This window comes from Ranitomeya variabilis, chromosome 6 (genome assembly GCF_051348905.1).
Source record: "Ranitomeya variabilis isolate aRanVar5 chromosome 6, aRanVar5.hap1, whole genome shotgun sequence".
Classification (NCBI taxonomy): domain Eukaryota; kingdom Metazoa; phylum Chordata; class Amphibia; order Anura; family Dendrobatidae; genus Ranitomeya; species Ranitomeya variabilis.
The window spans coordinates 440,473,825-440,499,077 of record NC_135237.1 but is presented as its reverse complement, the minus strand read 5'-3'; the positions used below and the strand labels follow the sequence as shown (position 1 = coordinate 440,499,077).

At 43.0% G+C, this 25,253-nt stretch overlaps 1 protein-coding gene across 2 annotated transcripts in view; it reads left to right on the top strand.

Annotated features, from left to right (window-relative positions):
- Positions 1-25,253, top strand: part of GAREM1 (GRB2 associated regulator of MAPK1 subtype 1) — a 160,416-nt gene that overhangs the window by 88,783 nt on the left and 46,380 nt on the right. The window contains exon 3 of one of the 2 annotated variants that reach the window (XM_077270419.1): positions 21,950-22,080. The exons of the other annotated variant lie outside the window; for it this stretch is intronic. Within the exon in view, the coding sequence (XP_077126534.1) occupies positions 21,950-22,080 (131 nt within the window). The remainder of the gene's footprint in view (positions 1-21,949; positions 22,081-25,253) is intronic. 2 annotated transcript variants of the gene reach the window in all.

Below are 25,253 nucleotides of genomic sequence, written 5' to 3'. Positions count from 1 at the left end.
TTTTTGCAGCAATGTCGGTTACTGCTCCTTTGAGCAAGGAGGGAATACTACCAGAGCCCTAAAAATGTCCTACAGTTGGCTACTAAAAGGCATTGCATGTTTCTGACCAACCAGACTCCATGAGGGCTTGACATCCTGAAGTAGGACTTTTGCTTCCAGCCCAACACCATGCAGTTTGATTGGTATTTTACATAGAGCACCAAAATTGGCAGGTTTGCCACTGGAGCCCGCTCTCTTTACTGATGAGAGCAGGTACACGCTTGCATGTGAAAGATATGAAAGTATCTGGAGATGCCGTGGTGAACATTATATCTTCCAGCAAGACTGGATTGGTGGTATTAGTAATGCTCCAGGAAGGTGTTTCCTTTGAGTGCTGCACACACCTCAATGTGATACCTAACAGTACCCTGACTCCTGTTGGGTGCCAAGATGAACTCCAGAGAGCCATTGTTGTACCATAATCAATCTGGTGCAATGGGTTCTGAATTCCTCCTGATGCAGGAAAATGCCCATCCTCCTGTGGCCTGAGTGTGTAGGTAGTTCCCGGATGATGATCACTTTGATGCCATTAGCTGACCCTCATTTTCCAAAGACCTGATTCCATTTAAGAACCTCTGGGACATATTCTATATTACGGCATTCTGTCATCACAAAATAGCACAACAGACTGTCTTGAATCACACTGATTTTTCATACAGGTCTGGCAGGAAACCCTTTATCACATTATGACACCATCCTTCTCCTCATCAGGACCATGCCCAAACGTTGTCAGGCGTGCATATAGGCACGTGTGGGCCATACACACTACTGACTCACATTATGAGTTGCAGCAATGAAATTCATGCAAATTGCATTTAATTTTTATACTTTGTTTTTTGGGGTGATTTTGAATTCAGACCTGAGTTGTTGATGATCTTGGTTTCCATTGGCTGTTGATTCAGTAAAGATTTTCAACTTGAGACCTTCATTCAGGGAGATCTGATGTTAGATTTAAAGGGGTTGTCTCACAAAGTACATTTTAATTAATAGATCTTGGAAAAATAATGGGTTCCACATTTAGATTTGTTAAGGAAAAATGTTCCCATGCTAAGTAAGATCTTATGTCATATTTGCTATATCTGACCATGCAGAGCTGCTACAATTCATGATCGGCATGTACCCAGCTCCTGAAGAGGAGTGAAAATGTAAGTGACATATGATAAGTGTGTATACAGATGACACAAGGGTTTGCAGCTAGTGCTGGTGGGAACACATTTCCTTGTCTGTTTTGTCTGTATACTGGCTTATCACTTATGCTTCCACTGGCTGACCAGGAACTGTTATGTGCCGACAATGAACTCTAGCCGCTTTGCATGGTCAGACACAACAGATAAGACTACTGTATATATATCAGGGACACATTTATAAGACTATCTCAGCACAGGAACATTTAACACATCCAAGTGAGGAACCTATTATTACACTGGGGAACACAATTTTTTAAGAGTTAGGTTAGTCAACTGTTCTTAATTAATTTTTGGATGCTGAACCCAGAAATTATCTCAGTTTTTCTCTATCACGTCAAGTTTTTGAACTATAGGATTTTTGTCTTCTCAAAAATATGTAAACTACTGTACCTAAAAAGTGTTTTTTTTTTTTGTTTTTTTTTTAAATAGTACAAATATGAACAAAAATGAAATATATAAGAAATAGGCATGACAAATATGTTTTTTAACACTATCATGTTTTTTACAAAGGAGATATAGATATAGATATATCTATAAGTATTTAAGGTAAAAATGTACATTTATAGCAGAAGGAGTCAGGGTTGTTTAGGCATTTACGACGAGAGAAAGAAGGAGCAGACATGATCTGAAACAAAGGAAATATGTACATATGTAAATAAAACACTGAGATGGAAAGTTACAAGCTTTGAAAACTAACAAAGAAAAAAATCATAAAAGATATATGAATTACAACTAAGCGCCCAATGTAAAGAGACAAATTTTTTGTGTAAAGATATTGATAATTATGACGTATTGGGAGCTGCACACACCTCTCACCACACTGTCTCAGTTGTGACTACTCTTACAAGTTGCCACGTAGCTCTATGAGTCTAATTGTAATCAGATAACAAGTCTTATTACAGATATCAGTGCAATTGTGCTTCTCTGGCAGGTAGCTTGTGGAGGAAAAACTTGACGTGCTAGAAAAAAACTGACTACATTTTTGGAATCAGCATGCCAATTTTAGTATAAATCAGCTCAAAAACCTAACTCAACAGAAATTTTTTTTCAAACTGTTCCCCAGTGTTATTCCAAGATCTGTTAATGAAAATGTACTTTGTGGAACAGCACCTTCAAGTGTTCACCTAAAGCCAAACCTCCACTTTCAACAGAAAAATGATTTTGGTGCAGGACTTTGCAGTGTAAGGCCGGTGTCACACTAGGTGTAAGACAATACAGTCCGTTTTTTACGGCCGTAATACGCAGAAATGTTCCTAAAGTAGTGATCCGTATGTCATCCGTAGGCAGGGTGTGTCAGCGTATTTTGCGCATGGCATCCTCCGTATGTAATCCGTATGGCATCCGTACTGCGATATTTTCTCGCAGGCTTGCAAAACCGACATCTAATGGATTTATGGGCCCAAATGTTCGTTAAAACATATATACAATTTATTGGAACAGCACAATGCTCACCGGTGGGTGCCTAGCCTCCTGGGTTGAGTAGTCCACTCCTCCACCCAAACGTATACAAGTAGAACAAGAGAAGGCAGCACTCCAGATACTTTTCAAAGTGAAAAAAGTGAGGTTTATTCAGCCCACATCTCTGTGCAACATTTCGGCTCACACTGAGCCGAATCAACAATATCCCATACCTTCCGTTGTTCTGGCAGTCCCACGATGTAAATCCATCTGAAGGGGTTAAATCATTTTACACCCAGGAGCTCTGCTAAAGCAGCTGTGCTCATGGTTGTAAAAAGAAGGGGAATGAATGGAGTGTAGGGGAATGTCCTGTAGTTACCTCGAGTCGCGGTGATGCGCCCTCTGCTGGATGTCCTCATATGAACTCTAGCGTGGGAACTAACTACAGGACATTTTTCCTTTTTTACAGAACGAGGGTCTTCAGGTGGATTAAGAGAATAATAAAATATTAAAACACCCTGTGTCTTTATTTCATTAAAGTACTTTGTAATCGTGTGTGTGTTTTATTAACCATTTCGTACTATTGGATTAATAATGGATAGGTGTCATAATTGACGCCTCTCCATTATTAATCTGGCTTAATGTCATCTTACAATAGCAAGGTGACATTAACCCTTCATTACCCCATATCCCACCGCTACACGGGAATGGGAAGAGAGTGGCCAAGTGCCAGAATAGGCGCATCTTCCAGATGTGCCTTTTCTGGGGTGGCTGGGGGCAGATGTTTGTAGCCAGGGGGTCCAATAACCATGGACCCTCTCTAGGCTATTAATATCTGCCCTCAGTCACTGGCTTTACCACTCTGGCGGAGAAAATTGCGGAGGGAGCCCACGCCAATTTTTTCCGCGATTTAACCCTTAATTTTTCAAGCTACAGCGCCCAAATTTTGCACATACACACTACTAACATTAGTAGTGTGGAATATGCAAAAAAAAAAAAAAAAAAAGGAATATGAGATGGTTTACTGTATGTAAACCATGTCTCATATCATGTCGGGTTTGTAAAGGAGAGAGCAAAAGCCGGCAATTGAATTACCGGCTTTTCTATAGAACACGCTGCGTATTTCTCGCAAGTCACACGCATGGTCCGTGTGTAATCCGTAATTTTCTCGCCCCCATAGACTTTCATTGGCGTATTTTTTGCGCAATACGGTGACAAACGCAGCATGCTGCTTTTTTCTACGGCCATACAATACCGTATATTACAGATGCGTAATATACGGCTGATAGGAGCTGGGCCATAGAGAATCATTTGGCCGTGTGTAATGCGTATTTTATGGAAGTATTTTCTGTGCTCATACATCCGTAAAACTCGCTAGTGTGACGCCGGCCTTAATGATTTATCTAATGACTTAGTCTACGTTCACTATTTGTTCTGCTCCTGATTTTGGTTAACAAGTACAGATGTAAAATACTGACAAGTCGGAGGAAAAGTATAATAGAAGCACGTCACCACTTCTGTATTTATCACCCAATCCTGATTTTGGCTTACAAATACTGATATAAAATAGGGACCAAGTACTGAACGTGCGACTGTGACCTAATCAATGTTTTTGCGTTTCACGTACAGCACAGATTAGCTGTGCTGTGCTGCAGGATGCACTATGCTAGGCAAAGCCCTTCTGTTTGCTGGGCTACAGTCTTCATTGTGGAAATGCGCATCATACAGTCTTCAATCTTGCAGCACTTGTTCTCGCTCTGAGTATCTAAACAGTGCTGATCAGACTTTGATCCGAGGGGTATCACTTTTTCTCAGACCTGGCGAGAAAAAAAAAAAAAAAAGTTTCTCCACCTCCTCCATTGTCTGTCCTTGAACATCGGACTGCCTTTTGATGTCATTAGGGTGCATTCCGTTGTTTCCCAATGGCCTGTAGACTTGCATTGCCAATTTTAATCTGACCCTCAAATTGAAATCTGACATGTCACCGATTTTTTTTTTTTTTTTTTTCTCCTCTGACCCACAATTGCACAGCCCTATAGAATAATATAGGTGCAAGTACTACCTGTACAAATGGCACTCGTCCGATATAATCGGTCGTGTGCATGAGACGCAGGAGTTAGAGGCAGTATCCTGCTTGGCTTAGTGCAGCCAGAACCACAGACATGGAATAGTCTGTGCTGCAGGTAAACATATACTAGAATAATTCAGAAAAATAATTATACTGCAGAATCTTGCACTATATTAATTTTTCTCTTGAAAGTGGGGGTACACTTCAAAAATTTGAGCAGGGTACGTTAAAGGGGGTATTCCCATCTCCAAGATCTTATCCCAATATGTACTAGGTGTAATGATGATAACATTAGCAAATACCTTTAATTAGAAATGTTGTATAGTTTTTCTGATTACGGTAGCTATGTCTCTTTCCTCATGTGCAGGCATTGCAAGGCCTTAGGTATCCGTGGTTACGACCATTAGCAACTAACTGTCACTTTATCTGGGGTTGTAACCACGGATACCTAAGGTCCTGCAATGCCTCCACATGAGGAAAGAGACATAGAGAATCAGGAAAACTATGCAACATTTCTAATTGGAGGTATTTGCTAATATTTTTATTACACCTTCTACATATTGGTATAGGATCTTGGGAATGAGAATACCCCATTAAATTGAAGTAGGTTGACACAAGCTGAGACCCACCGGTCTATTCACTGTGTAGTCACGGCTGTTCCCGACACAGCAGCTCAGCTCTTATTCATTACACTAGAAACTGAGTACTGAAGTACCAGAGTATGACAACCACGCTGTGAATTGAGCTGTGTAGGAGTTAAAAACAGCTGATTGGTGGGGTGTCAGACTGATAACTTATCTTGAGGCTAGGGTCACCCGAGAGAATGTGGCTGATTGTGCCAATCGCATTGATTAGTGTGTGATCCGATTCTCTTTGATAAGAAGATGGAGAACAATATGGGACATCCACCTTGTTAACATGTTGGCTATTAGTAATTTAGAGGCAGGGAATACGAGCAGCCATATCTGTCCAGCTGCCGTGTAACAATATGGCTTCTTCCCGCTTCAGAACAGACGCAGGCTGCCCGCGGCAAAGCCCTGTAGTGACCAATGTGTGAAGCACTTGTCATGATGTTGGCCAGTATTTGCTGGTGAAGCCAGCACTTAGCAGGTCATAGGGGGTGTCCAGACAGGATTTATTGATGGCCCATTGATAGGAATGAAAATAAAGGTCGTCTACACCCTCGTATCACTGTATTTTACATTTTAGGGTAGAACGTCTCTGGAACATAAACTTCTGCAGTGAAAATAACAGCACAATACAACAAGTAAAGTCAATCTACAGAAATAAAAGGTAGTTCTGTGTCTGCTGTCGAAGTGGGCAAGCACCATGACATTGGAAGTCACCAGGTTGATGGACACAACATGACTTTTATCTGTTATTCCATGGCTGTCTGTATTTATTCCTTTATAATGGTGGTGTAGAATTCATTATTTACATTATTTCTGATTACATTCTTTATTCATATTGTTCATTTTATAATAATTATTTCCGCGTTCAGGCTTGGCAATATGAAGGTCAGAGGAAACCTGTCCTGGGGTTTGTCCCACGTGATATTTCCTGTTGTGGGCAATAAACGTGAAATGAAGTAGCAGAGCGGAGATCTGGCAGTGCGCTCGGCTCTCTTGATTGCTTCACGGGATATTTCTCGGCTTTCGCTGTTGGGATGTAGAAGGAAGCTAGCGTAGTGAAATATTGGCAGTGCCACCGCAGTGCTCTGCGCCTACGACTAGAATGCCTCCTCCCACGGGAATTGTTGTGAACTCATTTTACTTCCAAATAGCAACAAATCTCCACAGTGTGCACAACTAATTATTGCAACACATTCCGGATGTAGAGGAAATCTCATTTTGGGCCCAAGGACAATTTTTCTTAACTCCTTCTCCATTTACCTGGACTTGTTCTGCTGGCAGAATAAATTGTGCAATCAACTTGTATTTTTTGCCTTTTTTTTTTTTTCATTTTTTTTTTATGATATTGAAAAAAGTTCCTATCAATAGGTTTTAGTCAACTACTTGCTTTAAAAAATGAATGAATTTCCAATGGGTGAGAACAGATCCAGCCCTAAAAGCTAGCTTTACACCTAAGGCTAGATTCACACCAGTATTGGGAATTCTGTTTTTCTTTTCCACTAAAAAAAAAAAAAATGAATTCAAGAAGCAAATTCATCGGTAAGGCTACTTTCACACTAGTCCGTCGGTACGGGCCGTCGCGAAACGTCAGCCCGACGTACCGACGGACAGTGTGTTAAATCATGTCCTCCCTCTATCTGAAACTGAACCTGTCAAAAACTGAACTCCTCGTGTTCTCTCCCTCTACAAACCTACCTTTGCCCGACATTGCCATCTCTGTGTGCGGTTCCACCATTACTCCAAAGCAACATGCCCGCTGCCTTGGAGTCATCCTTGATTCCGAGCTTTCATTCACCCCCCACATCCGATCACTGGCTCGCTCTTCTTATCTGCATCTCAAAAACATTTCCAGAATTCGCCCTTTTCTTACTTTCGACTCTGCAAAAACTCTTACTGTCTCACTTATTCATTCTCGTCTGGACTATTGTAACTCTCTACTAATTGGCCTACCTTTTACCAGACTCTCCCCACTCCAATCTGTCCTGAATGCTGCTGCCAGGATCATATTCCTCGCCAACCGTTACACCGATGCCTCTACCTTGTGCCAGTCATTACACTGGCTACCCATCCAATCCAGAATCCAGTACAAAACTACTACCCTCATCCACAAAGCACTCCATGGCTCAGCACCACCCTACATCTCCTCTCTGGTCTCAGTCTACCAACCTACCCGTGCCCTCCGCTCTGCTAATGACCTCAGGTTAGCATCCTCAATAATCAGAACCTCCCACTCCCGTCTCCAAGACTTTACACGTGCGGCGCCGATTCTTTGGAATGCACTACCTAGGTTAATACGATTAATCCCCAATCCCCACAGTTTTAAGCGTGCACTAAAAACTCATTTGTTCAGATTGGCCTACCGCCTCAACGCATTAACCTAATTATCCCTGTGTGGCCTATTAATAAAAAACAACAACATAATCATGTTCCTCCATCATGTTCTCATACACTTTATGCAGTTAATAGCCTCTGTGTCTGTACTGTTACACACTTAGGCAGTTAACTGGTTCATGCAGCTTTACATGAACACCCGAGCCTTACACTATGGCTGGTCCAAATAACTAAAGCAATTGTTACCATCCACCTCTTGTGTCTCCCCTTTTCCTCATAGATTGTAAGCTTGCGAGCAGCAGGGCCCTCATTCCTCCTGGTATCTGTTTTGAACTGTGATTTCTGTTATGCTGTAATGTCTGTTGTCTGTATAAGTCCCCTCTATAAGTTGTAAAGCGCTGCGGAATATGTTGGCGCTATATAAATAAAATTATTATTATTATTATTATTAAAGTAGCACAACGTGGGCAGCGGATGCAGTTTTACAACACATTCGCTGCCCATTGTGAGCTCCGGGGAGGAGGGGTCGGAGTTTCGGCCGCGCATGCGCGGTCGAAAATGGCGGACACGACACACAAAAAAACGTTACATGGAACGTTTTTTTGTGCCGATGGTCTGCCAAAACACGACGCATCCGTCGCACGACGGATGCGACGTGTGGCAATCCGTCACAATGCGTTGCTAATGTAAGTCTATGGAGAAAAAACACATCCTGCGGGCAACTTTGCAGGATTCGGTTTTTATACATAACGACGCATTGCGACATCCGTCACACAACGCAAGTGTGAAAGTAGCCTCACATTGATAGGCCTTTTCACTTTAATGGGGTGTGTTGGACTTCCATTTGGCTTCCTGGAAAGAAAATCACAACATGCTTCACTTTTCTTTTGGAATAAATAACTAAACCTATGATGGAGGTGCCTATTGAATGCTCAAACATAGATGTGAACAAAGCCTTAAATAGCTGTCAGTTGAATGCTCATTTGTCCGACAGCTATTTCTCCTGACCTTCACCATACACACGTCAACTGTTTATGGTCCAGCACTCCCAACCATTTTCCTCAACATTTGCCGTGGAGTATGTCAGGACTCCACCACATACATTAGCTGGAGGTTGATTCTGCTGAAATCAGTAGGTTGGACCTATATTGATTTAGTGTGTAGGACCATATTTAATGTCGAGCACAAAGTTGTAAGGCCCCTAAGATTCCCATACTTATTAGCCTAATGTCTGCTTAACCAGCTGATATAAATGGGGTTGGATGTCAGTCTAATGTGTTTGGGGGCCCCGAATCACTTATCTGAGGAGTTATGGATCCAGCATGCCCTATTTTGGATTGCCGATCCTTTTGTTCACCTAGTGATAAGACATGTCTGGCGGTGGCTCTCATAGACAGGACAGGAGCTCTCGTCAGACCCAGTGTTCCTGTGTACGGAAGAGCCAGCCAAGTGATCAGTCCCAGCATTGTTCATCTGGCAGCTATCTAATTTGTACGGCAGGGTTAAGTTTCAAGTTGTCCTACCTGCCAGTTTCCTGACCATCTAATGTGCATGCGGACCTCCCGACTCTTCTCTGATATTTGATGGTGGGGGATATGGAGCCTGGAGTTTGACATTAACATAGTAACATAGTTATTAAGGTTGAAGGAAGACTTTAAGTCCATCTTGTTCAACCCATATCCTAACCTAACATGCCCTAACATGTTGATCCAGAGGAAGGCGAAAAAACCCCATGTGGCAAACCGTAAGCTCCACATTTGGGAAAAAAATTGCTTCCTGACTCCACATACGGCAATCAGACTAGTTCCCTGGATCAACGTCCTATCAAGGAAACTAGTGTATATAACCTGTAACATTATACTTTTCAAGAAAGATATCCAGTCCCCATCTTAAATTTTAGTAGGGAATCACTCATTACAACATCATACGGCAGAGAGTTCCATAGTCTCACTGCTCTTACAGTAAAGAATCCGCGTCTGTTATTATGCTTAAACCTTCTTTCCTCCAGACGTAGAGGATGCCCCCTTGTCCCTGTCTCAGGTCTATGAGTAAAAAGATAATTAGAAAGGTCTTTGTACTGTCCCATCATATATTTATACATTAAAATAAGATCACCCCTTAGTCTTCATTTTTTAAAACTAAATAACCCCAAGTGTAATAACCTATCTTGGTATTGCAGACCCCCCAGTCCTCCAATAACCTTGGTCTCGCTCCTCTCTGCACCCGCTCTAGTTCAGCTATGTCTTTCTTATACACCGGAGACCAGAACTGTGCACAGTATTCTAAGTGTGGTCGAACTAGTGACTTGTATAGAGGTAAAATTATGTTCTCCTCATGAGCATCTATGCTTCTTTTAATGCATCCCATTATTTTATTTGCCTTTGTAGCAGCTGCCTAACACTGGCCACTAAATGTGAGTTTGTCATACACCCAGGTCTTTTTCATTGACGGTTTTGCCTAGTGTTTTACAATTAAGCAAATAATTATACATCTTATTTGCTCTACCCCAGTGCATGACCTTACATTAATCCCCATTAAAGCTCATTTGCTATTCATCAGCCCAAGCTTCTAGTTTACATAAATCCTCCTGTAATATAAAATTGTCCTCCTCTGTATTGATTACCCTGCAGAGTTTAGTGTCATCTGCAAATATTGAAATTTTACTCTGTATGTCCCCTACAAGGTCATTAATAAATATGTTAAAAAGAGGGCCCAATACTGACCCCTGCTAATTGTGACCCAGTCCGAGTGTGCTCCATTAATTACCATCCTTTGTTTCCTATCCCTGAACCAGCTCTTAACCCACTTACACATATTTTCCCCTATCCCCATTGTTCTCATTTTATGTATCAACCTTTTGTGTGGCACCGTATCAAAAGCTTTTGAAAGTCCATATACAGTACATCCACTGCGTTCCCTTGGTCCAGTCCGGAACTTACCTCGTCATAGAAACTGATCAGATTAGTCTGACAGGAACGGTCTATAGTAAACCCATGTTGATACTGGGTCATGAGGTTATTCCTCTTCAGATACTCCAGCATACCATCCCTTAGAAAACCCTCCAGGATTTTACCCACAGTAGAGGTTAAGCTTACTGGCCTATAATTTCCAAGTTCAGTTTTTGTCCCCTTTTTGAATATTGGCACCACATTTGCTATACCCCAGTCCTGTGGTACAGACCCTGTTATTATGGAAATCTTTATCTTTTATCGTTTTTCCGTGTTCGTTTTTTGCTCCCCTTCTTCCCAGAGCCATAACTTTTTTCTTTTTCCGTCAATATGGCCGGGTGAGGGCTTATTTTTTGCTAGACATGTTGTACTTTTGAACAACATCATTGGTTTTAGCATGTCGTGTACTAGAAAACGGGGAAAAAAAATCCTCCAAGTGCGGTGAAATTGCAAAAAAAAGTGCAATCCCACACTTGTTTTTTGATTGGCTTTTTTACTAGGTTCACTAAATGCTAAAACTGACCAGCCACTATGATTCTCCAGGTCATTACGAGTTCATATAGAGTAGCTGCGGAGACACCATCACGTGTTTCTCAACGCAAGCAATGAATAGCCAGGCCTTTCCCCGGGAAGGAACAACCACGGGAAGGGCAGCATCCAATAAAGGAAAACATCCAATACAGGAAAACCACCTATGCCAAGCATGGTATCCATCCACAGACAGCTGTTTCAGGGTTTTTGCCCCTCGTCAGTGTGGAGTAGGAAACTGGCTATTAGGAGCAGTGCCTAGTAAAAAGGCTGTAAACGTACGGATTAATTACCTCGGGGAGACCAAAACATCCCACACCGCGGAGACACCATCACGTGTTTCTCAACGCAGTGATCCAGAACACTGCCCCCATCACTTATGGGAAATATGCAAATGCATGTAGAGTAGCTGCGGAGACACCATCACGTGTTTCTCAACGCAAGCAATGAATAGCCAGGCCTTTCCCCGGGAAGGAACAACCACGGGAAGGGCAGCATCCAATAAAGGAAAACATCCAATACAGGAAAACCACCTATGCCAAGCATGGTATCCATCCACAGACAGCTGTTTCGGGGTTTTTGCCCCTCGTCAGTGTGGAGTGGGAAACTGGCTATTACAGCCTTTTTACTAGGCACTGCTCCAAATAGCTGTTCAAAACAGCTGACATGTTCCAGCTTTGATGCGGGCTCACCGCCGGAGCCCTGCATCAAAGCGCGGTATCTGACCTCGGACATACTATCCCGTCCTAGGTCAGAAAGAGGTTAATTCCCAGTGACGGGATAGTACGTCATATGCTCCCCCCGTGAGTGCGGCCGGGTGTCAGCTATTGCAGCTGACATCCGGCACTATGAGACCGGAGCGGTCACTGTTGTGAATTTGCTTTTTGGCTCCCTCTAGTGGTTACTAGTGATTTGACTCTGGGTATGTCAGTCATCCCTTGTATGCTCACCTGGGCCGTTAGTTCAGGGGTGTTGCTATATAAGCTCCCTGGACCTTCAGTTCAATGCCTGGCAACGTTGTAATCAGAGCTAATCTGTTGTGCTCTTGTCTACTGATCCTGGTTCCTGCTAGATTAAGCTAAGTCTGCTTTCTTGCTTTTTGCTATTTGTTTTTGTTTGCATTTTTGTCCAGCTTGTACATAATCTGTATCCTAACCTTGCTGGAAGCTCTAGGGAGGCTGGAGTTCTCCCCCCGGGCCGTTAGACGGTTCGGGGGTTCTTGAATTTCCAGTGTGGAATTTTGATAGGGTTTTCGTTGACCATATAAGTTATCTTACTACATTCTGCTATTAGTAAGTGGGCCTCTCTTTGCTAAACCTAGTTCATCTCTGTGTTTGTCATTTCCTCTTACCTCACCGTTATTATTTGTGGGGGGCTTGTATCCAACTTTTGGGGTCTATTATCTGGAGGCAAGAGAGGTCTTTGTTTTCCTCTTCTAGGGGTAGTTAGTCCTCCGGCTGGCGCGAGACATCTAGCGACCAACGTAGGCATGTTCCCCGGCTACTTCTAGTGTTGGCGTTAGGAGTAGATATATGGTCAACCCAGTTACCACTGCCCTATGAGCTGGATTTTTGTACTTCGCAGACTTACTTGTTCCTCTGAGACCCTCGCCATTGGGGTCATAACAGTTTGCCAGGCCAGTATTAAATGTTAAATGCATTGCAGAAGCGGGATTATAAGAAAGAAAATTCTGAGTTTTTTTTTTCTTTTTCTCATTTTTTTTTTTCTTTTCCCCTTTACCTCTGAGTGGCTTGTGTTTGCTGCAGACATGAATGTCCAGACCTTGATTACAGGTGTGGACCAGCTTACTGCTCGTGTGCAGGGCATACAAGATTATGTTACCAGAAATCCTATGTCAGAACCTAAGATACCGATTCCTGAACTGTTTTCCGGAGACCGATTTAAATTTAGAAATTTCAGGAATAATTGTAAATTGTTTTTGTCCCTGAGACCCTGTTCATCTGGAGACTCCGCTCAGCAAGTGAAAATTGTTATTTCTTTTTTACGGGGCGACCCTCAGGATTGGGCCTTCTCGCTGGCGCCAGGAGATCCGGCATTGGCTGATATTGATGCGTTTTTTCTGGCGCTCGGTTTGCTTTATGAGGAACCCAATCTTGAGATTCAGGCAGAAAAAGCCTTGCTGGCTATGTCTCAGGGCCAGGACGAGGCTGAAGTGTATTGCCAAAAATTTCGGAAATGGTCCGTGCTGACCCAGTGGAACGAGTGTGCATTGGCTGCAAATTTCAGAAATGGTCTTTCTGAAGCCATTAAGAATGTGATGGTGGGTTTTCCCATTCCCACAGGTCTGAATGATTCCATGGCCCTGGCTATTCAAATCGACCGGCGGTTGCGGGAGCGCAAAACCGCAAATTCCTTCATGGTGTTGTCTGAACAGGCACCTGATTTAATGCAATGTGATAGAATCCTGACTAGAAATGAGCAGAAAATTCATAGACGCCAGAATGGCTTGTGTTACTACTGTGGTGATTCTACACATGTTATCTCAGCATGCTCTAAACGTCTTACTAGGGTTGTTAGTCCTGTCGCCATTGGTAATTTGCAACCTAAATTTATTCTATCTGTAACTTTGATTTGCTCACTGTCATCTTATCCTGTCATGGCGTTTGTAGACTCAGGTGCTGCCCTGAGTCTGAAGGATCTGTCATTTGCCAAGCGCTGCGGTTTTGTTCTGGAGCCATTAGAAAATCCTATCCCTCTTAGGGGTATTGATGCTACGCCTTTGGCAAAAAATAAACCGCAGTTTTGGACACAGGTTACCATGTGCATGACTCCCGAACATCGGGAGGTGATACGTTTTCTTGTTCTGCATAAGATGCATGATTTGGTTGTTTTGGGTTTACCATGGTTACAGACCCATAATCCAGTCTTGGACTGGAAGGCAATGTCGGTGTCAAGTTGGGGCTGCCATGGAATTCATGGAGATTCCCTGCCCTTGTCTATTGCTTCTTCTACGCCTTCGGAAGTTCCGGCGTATTTGTCGGATTATCAGGATGTCTTCAGCGAGTCTAAGTCCAGTGCACTGCCTCCTCATAGGGAATATGACTGTGCTATAGAATTGATTCCTGGCAGTAAGTTTCCTAAGGGGAGACTGTTTAATTTGTCGGTACCTGAACATACCGCGATGCGTTCATATATCAAGGAGTCTCTTGAGAAGGGGCATATCCGTCCTTCTTCTTCCCCTCTTGGTGCGGGATTCTTTTTTGTGGCCAAAAAGGACGGATCTTTGAGGCCTTGTATTGACTATCGGCTTTTAAACAAGATCACTGTCAAATTTCAGTATCCTTTGCCGCTGTTGTCAGACTTGTTTGCCCGGATTAAAGGTGCCAAGTGGTTCACCAAGATAGACCTTCGTGGTGCGTACAACCTTGTGCGCATTAAGCAAGGCGATGAATGGAAAACCGCATTCAATATGCCCGAAGGTCATTTTGAGTACTTGGTGATGCCATTTGGGCTTTCTAATGCACCTTCAGTTTTTCAGTCCTTCATGCATGACATTTTCCGGAAGTATCTGGATAAATTTTTAATTGTTTATCTGGATGAAATTCTGTTTTTTTCTGATGATTGGGACTCGCATGTGGAGCAGGTCAGGATGGTTTTTAAGATTTTGCGTGAAAATTCTTTGTTTGTTAAAGGCTCAAAGTGTCTCTTTGGTGTACAGAGGGTTCCCTTTTTGGGGTTTAATTTTTCCCCTTCTGCTGTGGAGATGGACCCAGTCAAGGTCCGAGCTATTCATGATTGGACTCAACCCTCGTCAGTTAAGAGTCTTCAGAAGTTCTTGGGTTTTGCTAACTTCTACCGTCGTTTTATCGCAAATTTTTCTAGCGTTGTTAAACCATTGACGGATATGACCAAGAAAGGCTCTGATGTAGCTAACTGGGATCCTGCTGCCGTGGAGGCTTTCCAGGAGTTGAAACGCCGGTTTACTTCGGCGCCTGTTTTGTGCCAGCCTGATGTCTCACTGCCCTTTCAGGTTGAGGTGGATGCTTCGGAGATTGGGGCAGGGGCTGTTTTGTCTCAGAGAGGTCCTGGTTGCTCTACTATGAGACCATGTGCTTTCTTCTCTAGGAAGTTTTCGCCTGCTGAGCGGAATTATGATGTTGGCAATCGGGAGTTGCTGGCCATGAAGTGGGCATTTGAGGAGTGGCGTCATTGGCTCGAGGGTGCTAAGCATCGTGTGGTGGTCTTGACTGATCACAAAAATCTGATGTATCTCGAGTCTGCTAAACGCCTGAATCCTAGACAGGCCCGCTGGTCATTGTTTTTCTCCCGTTTTGACTTTGTGGTCTCGTATTTACCAGGTTCTAAGAATGTGAAGGCCGATGCTCTGTCTAGGAGCTTTGTGCCTGATGCTCCTGGAGTCGCTGAACCTGTGGGTATTCTTAAGGAAGGAGTTATCTTGTCAGCTATTTCTCCTGATCTGCGGCGTGTGTTGCAGAGATTTCAGGCTGGTAGGCCTGACTCTTGTCCATCTGACAGATTGATTGTGCCTGCTAAATGGACCAGCAGAGTCATTTCCGAGGTTCATTCCTCAGTGTTGGCAGGGCACCCGGGAATTTTTGGCACCAGAGATCTGGTGGCCAGGTCCTTTTGGTGGCCTTCCTTGTCAAGGGATGTGCGGTCATTTGTGCAGTCCTGTGGAACTTGTGCTCGGGCTAAGCCTTGCTGTTCTCGTGCCAGCGGGTTGCTCTTGCCCTTGCCTGTCCCGAAGAGACCTTGGACACACATCTCTATGGATTTCATTTCTGATCTTCCGGTGTCTCAGGGCATGTCTGTCATCTGGGTGATATGTGATCGTTTCTCCAAGATGGTCCATTTGGTTCCTTTGCCTAAGCTGCCCTCCTCTTCTGATCTGGTTCCTGTGTTCTTCCAGAACGTGGTTCGTTTGCACGGCATTCCTGAGAATATTGTGTCGGACAGAGGATCCCAGTTTGTTTCCAGGTTCTGGCGATCCTTTTGTGGTAGGATGGGCATTGATTTGTTGTTTTCGTCCGCTTTTCATCCCCAGACTAACGGACAAACGGAGCGAACTAATCAGACTCTGGAGGCTTATTTGAGGTGTTTTGTCTCTTCTGATCAGGATGATTGGGTGACCTTCTTGCCGTTGGCTGAATTTGCCCTTAATAATCGGGCTAGTTCCGCCACCTTGGTTTTGCCATTTTTCTGCAACTCTGGTTTCCATCCTCGTTTTTCCTCGGGACATGTGGAGCCTTCTGACTGTCCTGGGGTAGATTCCGTGGTGGATAGGTTGCAGCAGATCTGGAATCATGTGGTGGACAACTTGAAGTTGTCACAGGAGAAGGCTCAGCGTTTTGCCAACCGCCGCCGCGGTGTGGGTCCCCGACTTCGCGTTGGGGATTTGGTATGGCTGTCTTCTCGATTTGTTCCTATGAAGGTCTCCTCTCCCAAATTTAAGCCTCGCTTCATTGGTCCTTACAAGATATTGGAAATCCTTAATCCTGTATCCTTTCGCCTGGATCTTCCGGTGTCGTTTGCCATTCACAACGTATTTCATAGGTCCTTGTTGCGGCGGTACGTTGTGCCTGTGGTCCCTTCTGCGGAGCCTCCTGCTCCGGTGTTGGTTGAGGGCGAGTTGGAGTACGTGGTGGAGAAGATCTTAGATTCTCGTCTCTCCAGGCGGAGGCTTCAGTACTTGGTCAAGTGGAAGGGCTATGGTCAGGAGGATAATTCCTGGGTGGTTGCCTCTGATGTGCATGCGGCCGATTTGGTTCGTGCCTTTCACGCCGCTCATCCTGATCGCCCTGGTGGTCTTGGTGAGGGTTCGGTGACCCCTCACTAAGGGGGGGGTACTGTTGTGAATTTGCTTTTTGGCTCCCTCTAGTGGTTACTAGTGATTTGACTCTGGGTATGTCAGTCATCCCTTGTATGCTCACCTGGGCCGTTAGTTCAGGGGTGTTGCTATATAAGCTCCCTGGACCTTCAGTTCAATGCCTGGCAACGTTGTAATCAGAGCTAATCTGTTGTGCTCTTGTCTACTGATCCTGGTTCCTGCTAGATTAAGCTAAGTCTGCTTTCTTGCTTTTTGCTATTTGTTTTTGTTTGCATTTTTGTCCAGCTTGTACATAATCTGTATCCTAACCTTGCTGGAAGCTCTAGGGAGGCTGGAGTTCTCCCCCCGGGCCGTTAGACGGTTCGGGGGTTCTTGAATTTCCAGTGTGGAATTTTGATAGGGTTTTCGTTGACCATATAAGTTATCTTACTACATTCTGCTATTAGTAAGTGGGCCTCTCTTTGCTAAACCTAGTTCATCTCTGTGTTTGTCATTTCCTCTTACCTCACCGTTATTATTTGTGGGGGGCTTGTATCCAACTTTTGGGGTCTATTATCTGGAGGGAAGAGAGGTCTTTGTTTTCCTCTTCTAGGGGTAGTTAGTCCTCCGGCTGGCGCGAGACATCTAGCGACCAACGTAGGCATGTTCCCCGGCTACTTCTAGTGTTGGCGTTAGGAGTAGATATATGGTCAACCCAGTTACCACTGCCCTATGAGCTGGATTTTTGTACTTCGCAGACTTACTTGTTCCTCTGAGACCCTCGCTATTGGGGTCATAACAGGTCACGGACTGCTCCTCGCACATTAACCCCCGGAACACTGTGATCAAACATGATCGCAGCGTCCCGGAGGCATAAGGAAGCATCGTGCAGGGAGGGGCTCCCTGCGTGCTTCCCTGAGACCCTCGGTACAAGGCGATGTGCTCACCTTCTAGCGAGCGTCTCCTCCCTGCAAGCCCCGGATCCAAAATGGCCGCGGGGCCACTTCCGGGTCATGCAGGCCTGTAAGCCTTGAGCAGTGCACGTCAGATCGCTGATCTGACAAAGTACTCTGCAAAGTGTCACTTCAGCGATCTGTCACTATATGATGGGACAATGTGATAATGTAAAAAAAAATTATTTAGATGTGTAAAAAAAAGAAAAAATATATATTGTTCCCATAAATACATTTCTTTATCTAAATAAAAAAAACAATAACAGTACACATATTTAGTATCGCGGCGTCCGTAACGACCCGACCTATAAAACTGTCCCACTAGTTAACCCCTTCAGTGAACACCGTAAACAAAAAAGAGGCATAAAACAATGGTTTATTATCATGCCCGCTGAACAAAAAGTGAAATAACACACGATCAAAAAGACTGATATAAATAACCATGGTACCGCTGAAAACGTCATCTTGTCCCGGAGAAAACGAGCCGCCATACAGCATCATCAGCAAAAAAATAAAAACGTTATAGTCCTCAGAATAAAGGGATGCAAAAATATTTTTTCTCTATAAAATAGTTTTTATCGTATAAAAGCGCCAAAACATAAAAAAATGATGTAAATGAGGCATCGTTGTAATCGTACTGACCTGAAGAATAAAACTGCTTTATCAATTTTACCAAACATGGAACGGTATAAATGCCCCCCACAAAAGAAATTCATGAATAGCTGGTTTTTGGTCATTCTGCCTCACAAAAATCGGAATAAAAAGCGATCAAAAAATGTCACGTGCCCGAAAATGTTACCAGTAAAAACGCCAACTCGTCCCGCAAAAAAAAAAAAAACCTCACATGACTCTGTGGACCAAAATATGGAAAAATTATAGCTCTCAAAATGTGTAGACGCAAAAACTATTTTTTGCAATAAAAAGCGTCTTTTGGTGTGTGATCCACTAAAAACCTCGCTATAAAAGTAAATCAAACCCCCCTTCATCACCCCCTTAGTTAGGGAAAAATAATAAAATAAAATAAATGTATTTATTTCCATTTTCCCATTAGGGCTAGGGTTTGGGCTACAGTTAGGTTTGGGGCTAAAGTTAAGGTTAGGGCTGGGGCTAAAGTTAGGGTTGGGCTGGGGCTAAAGTTAGGGTTGAGGCTAAAGTTAGGGTTGGGGCTAAAGTTAGGGTTGGGGCTAAAGTTAGGGTTTGGATTACATTTACGGTTGGGATTAGGGTTAGGGGTGTGTCAGGGTTAGGAGTGTGGTTAGGGTTATGGTTGGGATTAGGGTTAGGGGTGTATTTGGGTTAGGGTTTCAGTTACAATTGGGGGTTTCCACTGTTTAGGCACATCAGGGCTCTCCAAACGCGACATGGTGTCCGATCTCAATTCCAGCCAATTCTGCGTTGAAAAAGTAAAACAGTGCTCCTTTCCTTCCGAGCTCTCCCATGCGCCCAAACGGGTTTACCCCAACATATGGGGTATCCGCGTACTCAGGACAAATTGGACAACAACTTTTGGGGTCCAATTTCTTGTTACCCTTAAGAAAATAAAAATTTGGGGGCTAAAAAACCATTTTTGTGGGAAAAAAATATTTTTTATTTTCACGGCTCTGCGTTATAAACTGTAGTGAAACACTTGGGGGTTCAAAGTTCTCACAACACATCTAGATAAGTTCCTTGGGGGGGTCTAGTTTCCAATATGGGGTCACTTGTGGGGGGGTTCTACTGTTTAGGTACATCAGGGGCTCTGCAAATGCAACGTGACGCCTGCAGACCAATCCATCTAAGTCTGCATTCCAAATGGCACTCCTTCCCTTTCGAGCTCTGCCATGTGCCCAAACGGGGGTTCCCCCCCAAATATGGGGTATCGGCATACTCAGGACAAATTGGACAACAGCTTTTGAAATCTGGGGGCTAAAAATAATTTTTGTGGAAAAAAAAATGATTTTTTATTTTCTCAGCTCTGCGTTATAAACTGTAGTGAAACACTTGGGGGTTCAAAGTTCTCACAACACATGTAGAGAAGTTCCTTAGGGGGTCTACTTTCCAAAATCCAAAATAGAGTCACTTGTGGGGGGTTTCAATGTTTAGGCACATCAGGGGCTCTCCAAACGCAACATGGTGTTCCATCTAAATTCCAGTCAATTTTGCATTGAAAAGTCAAACGGCGCTCCTTCCCTTCCGAGCTCTGCCATGCGCCCAAACAGTGGTTTACCCCCACATATGGGGTATCGGCGTACTCAGGACAAATTGCACAACAACTTTTGGGGTACAATTTCTCCTGTTACCCTTGGTAAAGTAAAACAAATTGGATCTGAAGTAATTTTTTTGTGAAAAAAAGTTAAATGTTCATTTTTTTTTTATTATTTTTTTTAAACATTCCAAAAATTCCTGTGAAACACCTGAAGAGTTAATAAACTTCTTGAATGTGTTTTTGAGCACATTGAAGGGTGCAGTTTTTAGAATGGTGTCACACTTGGTTATTTTCTATCATATATACCCCTCAAAATGACCTCAAATGTGATGTGGTTCCTAAAAAAAAAAAAAATGGTGTTGTAAAAATGAGAAATTGCTGGTCAACTTGTAACCCTTATAACTCCCTAAAAAAAAAAAAAAAAAAAAACAATTTTGGTTCCAAAATTGTGCTGATGTAAAGTAGACATGTGGGTAATGTTACTTATAAAGTATTTTGTGAGACATATCTCTGTGATGTAAGGGCATAAAAATACAAAGTTGAAAAATTGCTAAATATTTTAAATTTTTGCCAAATTTCCTTTTTTTCACAAATAAAAGCAGATAATATCAAAGAAATTTTACCACTATCATGAAGCCCAATATGTCACGAGAAAACCTTGTCAGAATCATCGGGATCCGTTGAAGCGTTCCAGAGTTATAACCTCATAAAGGGACAGTGGTCAGAATTGTAAAAATTGGCCCGGTCATTAACGGGCTTAACGGGTTAAAGATTAAAAATAATGTTCTATCAATGACTGTACTTAGTTCCTTCAGTACTCAGGGGTGTATCCCATCTGGCCCCGCACATTTGTCAATTTTAGTGACTTTTAGACGCCCCCGTACTTCGTGCTGGGTTAACACTAGTGACAAGCCAAAGTGTCTGGCAGTGGCTTTCTCCCAAATGAACACACAGAAACCTTTTTGATTTATGTATTAATGCCCTCACAATTAGTCATGCTGGGAGTCACCTCATTGCGCCAAAAATGCATAGCCTTATTCAAGTAGCAGCCCATGGTATGTCTTAACCCATACTTGTAGATTTATGCCACTATGAGGACATCCAGAGGGCTGATCTTTTTTATGATATATATTTCTTAAGTCTTTGACTATTGCAACTGTGTATGTTTTTCTATGAAACCCAGGAGCAATTGGAGGTTGGGGACTACAAGTAGAGACAAGTCTAGTCCGGCGCTGCCCCAGTCGGCCTCTCCATTCTTGGGGATTGTCAGGTTTCTCCTGCCGTACACACAGTGGAGCCCTGACCATCAACTAGAGCGGTGCAGGGATGCTCTTCAGTGTGTTTTCCTTAAAATGCCAGAGTGTTTCAGAGAAAAATATATCCGGCTGCAGTCATGCTACCAAGCTCCGATTTTATGCTGCCTGTGATCTGGGTTCCCTTTAATAGAAAACATGGGATGCTGAGAATTTGAGCAGACCAGACAAGTGGTGCAGCCGGCTGTGCTATGGATTATTGTGTTTTCAGTATTGGGCTGTAGATCTGTATACATCTGGGGCAGGTTTTTTCTAGACGCTGCAATTCAGAAAATTGCATCACGGAGCCATCTGTTTAATGTGCTGTAGATCCGTCAGAGGTCACTAATCTGTTATTTCCCATCAGCAGCTATTAGGATTGGGAAGAGTTGTATTTATGTGATAACAGTGCTGTTATGTGTACCCGGTATTATTGTCTGTTCTTTGTGATGTTATGATGAGAAATGTTCCGTTTCACAATTCTGTACCGTCAGTTCAGCCATCATTCTGCACAACACGGTGGAACTTGTGGAGCGTTTTCACCATGACGGATGTCCTACATAAATCTCTGACGACACTTGTATTATCATTTATTTTCAGGACAGTTTAAATTGCTGGAGCAAGACCGGGATATTAAGGAACCAGTGCAGTATTTTAACAGTGTGGAGGAGGTGGCTAAAGCTTTTCCTGAGCGAGTCTACGTCATGGAGGAAATAACGTTCAACGTCAAGGTAGCCAGGACAAATATTTATCACTGCTGTAATGAACGGAGACGACGCTTTATGCCTTGTAATAGGATCTTGTTCTGTACTTGCTTTGGTTTGAAAGATCTTTGATGTGACTCACAGCATGACGAAAAAGAGTTGTGTTTTTTTCTTAAATGGGAAAAAAAAAACATTATCCGATAATAGCAACCAAAAGATCAGTCATTCTCCATAACCTGGAGCAGGGGTGGGCAATTTATTTTTCCCAAAGGTGACCACACGAGATGCTGTGACTTTGGAGGCCGAGCCTAGGCCCAACTTACAGGGCTTGTTTACTTTCCATGAAGCCTCTACCCAGCTGCAGTTTATTATAAACCAGACCTTACTGTACACGTCTTCCCTGGATCCTCAGAAAAGTCGTCACCGCTGCTCCTGATTCCTGGCATTGGTGGGGTGTTGTCAACAGTGCAGCAGCCAATCAGTGAGCTGAGGGTTCTGAAGGGGTGTTCGGTCTACACTGACTGAGCTCACTGATTGGCTGGCGCACTATCACGGTGATTTCTGCATCGGGGCCAGTGCCAGACATCGGGTGCGGTGGCGGAGACTTCCTGGTGGATCCAAAGAACATGAGTATAGTGTGGTTGCTTTATAATAAACTGCAGCCAATAGGAACTTAATTAAAACAGAACAATCACTTTAATTCTGCTCATTATTATTATAGATTTTATCACTCAATATGGAGCAGAATTAAGTAAGTTGACTCGCTGCCACTGCCAATACATGTTAAGATAGGCCTGATTATAAGCTGTGTTAGCAGATAATCAAAATCATATAATTTATGGCTTATTTATAAAGTTTATAAATCATATGCTCCTGCCATCTAGGCCTTGTGCCATGATCGATAGCTTCCCCCACACAGTACGATGAGCCCCACAGATACCAAAATATATTTTGATGGTTCCCCTCACTGTCTCCCCACACACAGTATGGAGGCCCCACAGTGTCCTCCAAATACTACCTTACAGTAAAAAATAAAAATGCTCACCTAGCCTCATTTCTCCCCTGCTGTACTCCGGTCAGTGCAGTGTGTATACTGAGGTTCTCTGCAGCAGGCGCGATCTAGTGACATCAACGTACCTGATGTCCTGAGATAGTCGCACATGCTGAATGGTGGCTCCCTCCTGCACCATTGGATTTGCCAGTAACTGCATCCTGAGGATGCGAATACTAGTGAAATTGAGATGGTGGGGAGGGGATGCTTTGTGGTGCGGTATGCCGCTGCTTTTAGCCCCTCTTGCTGGACACCAAAAGGGCCAGATGAAACCTTTGGGCAACATTTTGCCCAGGACAGACCTAGAGCATGATCAGATCATTAACATGCTACTATATCGATTCTTCCGTCTGATCATTGTAATCATCTTATGTAGTAATAATCAATGTCTTGCATCTGCATATCATAGCTGACGTGTTCATTTTAGGAGAATTTGTGTATCGGTATAACCCCCTCTAAATATTTCATGGCTGTTGTCATGTACGGTGTATATATATGTTCCCTATAGTATAAGTATATATATGTTCCCTATAGTATAAAAGTGTGACTATACCATTAATACCATACCACCTGTACAGTTCTAAATACTTGACTGATGTAATAAAACAATTACTGGTTTAATAAGGTATATAGTTTACTTATTTCCTTATGTACACATGTTATGTAGTTCTTCTAGATGTGCAAACGCTGTGTGGGATGACGGTCTCTAATATAGGATGTTTTCATACATGGGCCTTGATTCATCAAGACGTTATTGCAGAATTCTGGCATAAAATGTTTGAAATGTCAAAAGATTTTGTGCAGCTCGTTTCACAAACCTTTTACAACTTTTGCCATTTTTACACCAGTTCCAGCCAACTTGGACTCAATGGGTCCTGGCCAAGAGTGCTCGACAAATTCATCATCATTTCTGCCACAAGAGAGTCCCAGACTAGCATACATTTCTGGTGGTGACGCACGGCCATTGAAAGATGCACTAAATTTATTGAAGAGGTGCATGCTTATTCAATTTGACGCAACTTCATACAGCGTACTCTTCATTAAGACTCTTGTGCAACACACCAGTCTTAATTTGGTACCTTAGCAGGTTTTTGTTTTGTTTTTTATAAAACTTTTTTGTTTTCTGCCTGATGTTTTTTTTTTTTTTTTTTTTTTTAAAGAGAATCTCTTAGTAGGATCAACCCTCTTAAACTGTCTATATGAGCAAATCAGGCTGAATAAAATTATGCCTTGATATCTGCGATCTGATGGTTTATTCCAGAGAAGTGAACTTTTGTAAATGATCTGTTCTAGGCTATGAGGCGGATGCTGATCTGCATGAAAATCTGCCTCCAGAGATTATTATAAATGAAAGGCGGAGTTACCAGTGTGAGACATGTAACTAACACAGAACAGTAAAACTGGACAAACACATTTGCTGCTGCTCTCACAGCTCTGCTGTGTTGTAGCAATATTGCCACACTGGCTTCTTGTGAGCTGGAAGCCGAAGCTGAGCGGAACCTGCAGATGTGTCAGGTATAATCAGACACCGCTCTGGAGAGCAGAGAGTGGCCATTACGTATCACACTGGTAACTTCCCTTCATGTACAATAACCTCTGGAGGCAGATTCTCATGCAATCAGTGTCCGCCTCATAGCCTGGAACAGCTCATTTACATGTAAGAAAAATGTGGATTTCTCTGTAGTACGAGATCAGATCACAAATATCAAGGTATCATTGTCTTCAGCTTCCTATGACCTACGTGCTCCATATACAGGGCTTATCCTACTGACAAATTCCTTTTAAAGCCATAATGCATACAAAGGATTTCTAGGTTGATTTTAAGCATTTTTTGCCATTTTTACTTAAAAGTGCAGAATTCTCTGGCATGTCTTCTTACTTTTTCATTATTGGCTTCTTTATAGGACTTGAAAATGCCAAAAAGTATATGGACATGTTACAAACTTACCAAAAATACTGAAAGAAAATGCCTCTGTAAAGCTAAATCATGCATAGTGTTTTCTTTCTCCTTCGCCTCATTGGGGGACACAGGACTGTGGGTGTATGCTTCTGCCGCCAGGAGGCTGACACTAAGTAAATGTGAAAAAAAAAGTTAGCTCCTCCTCCGTCGTATACACCCTGACACTGGCTACCAGAGAATCCAGTTTAT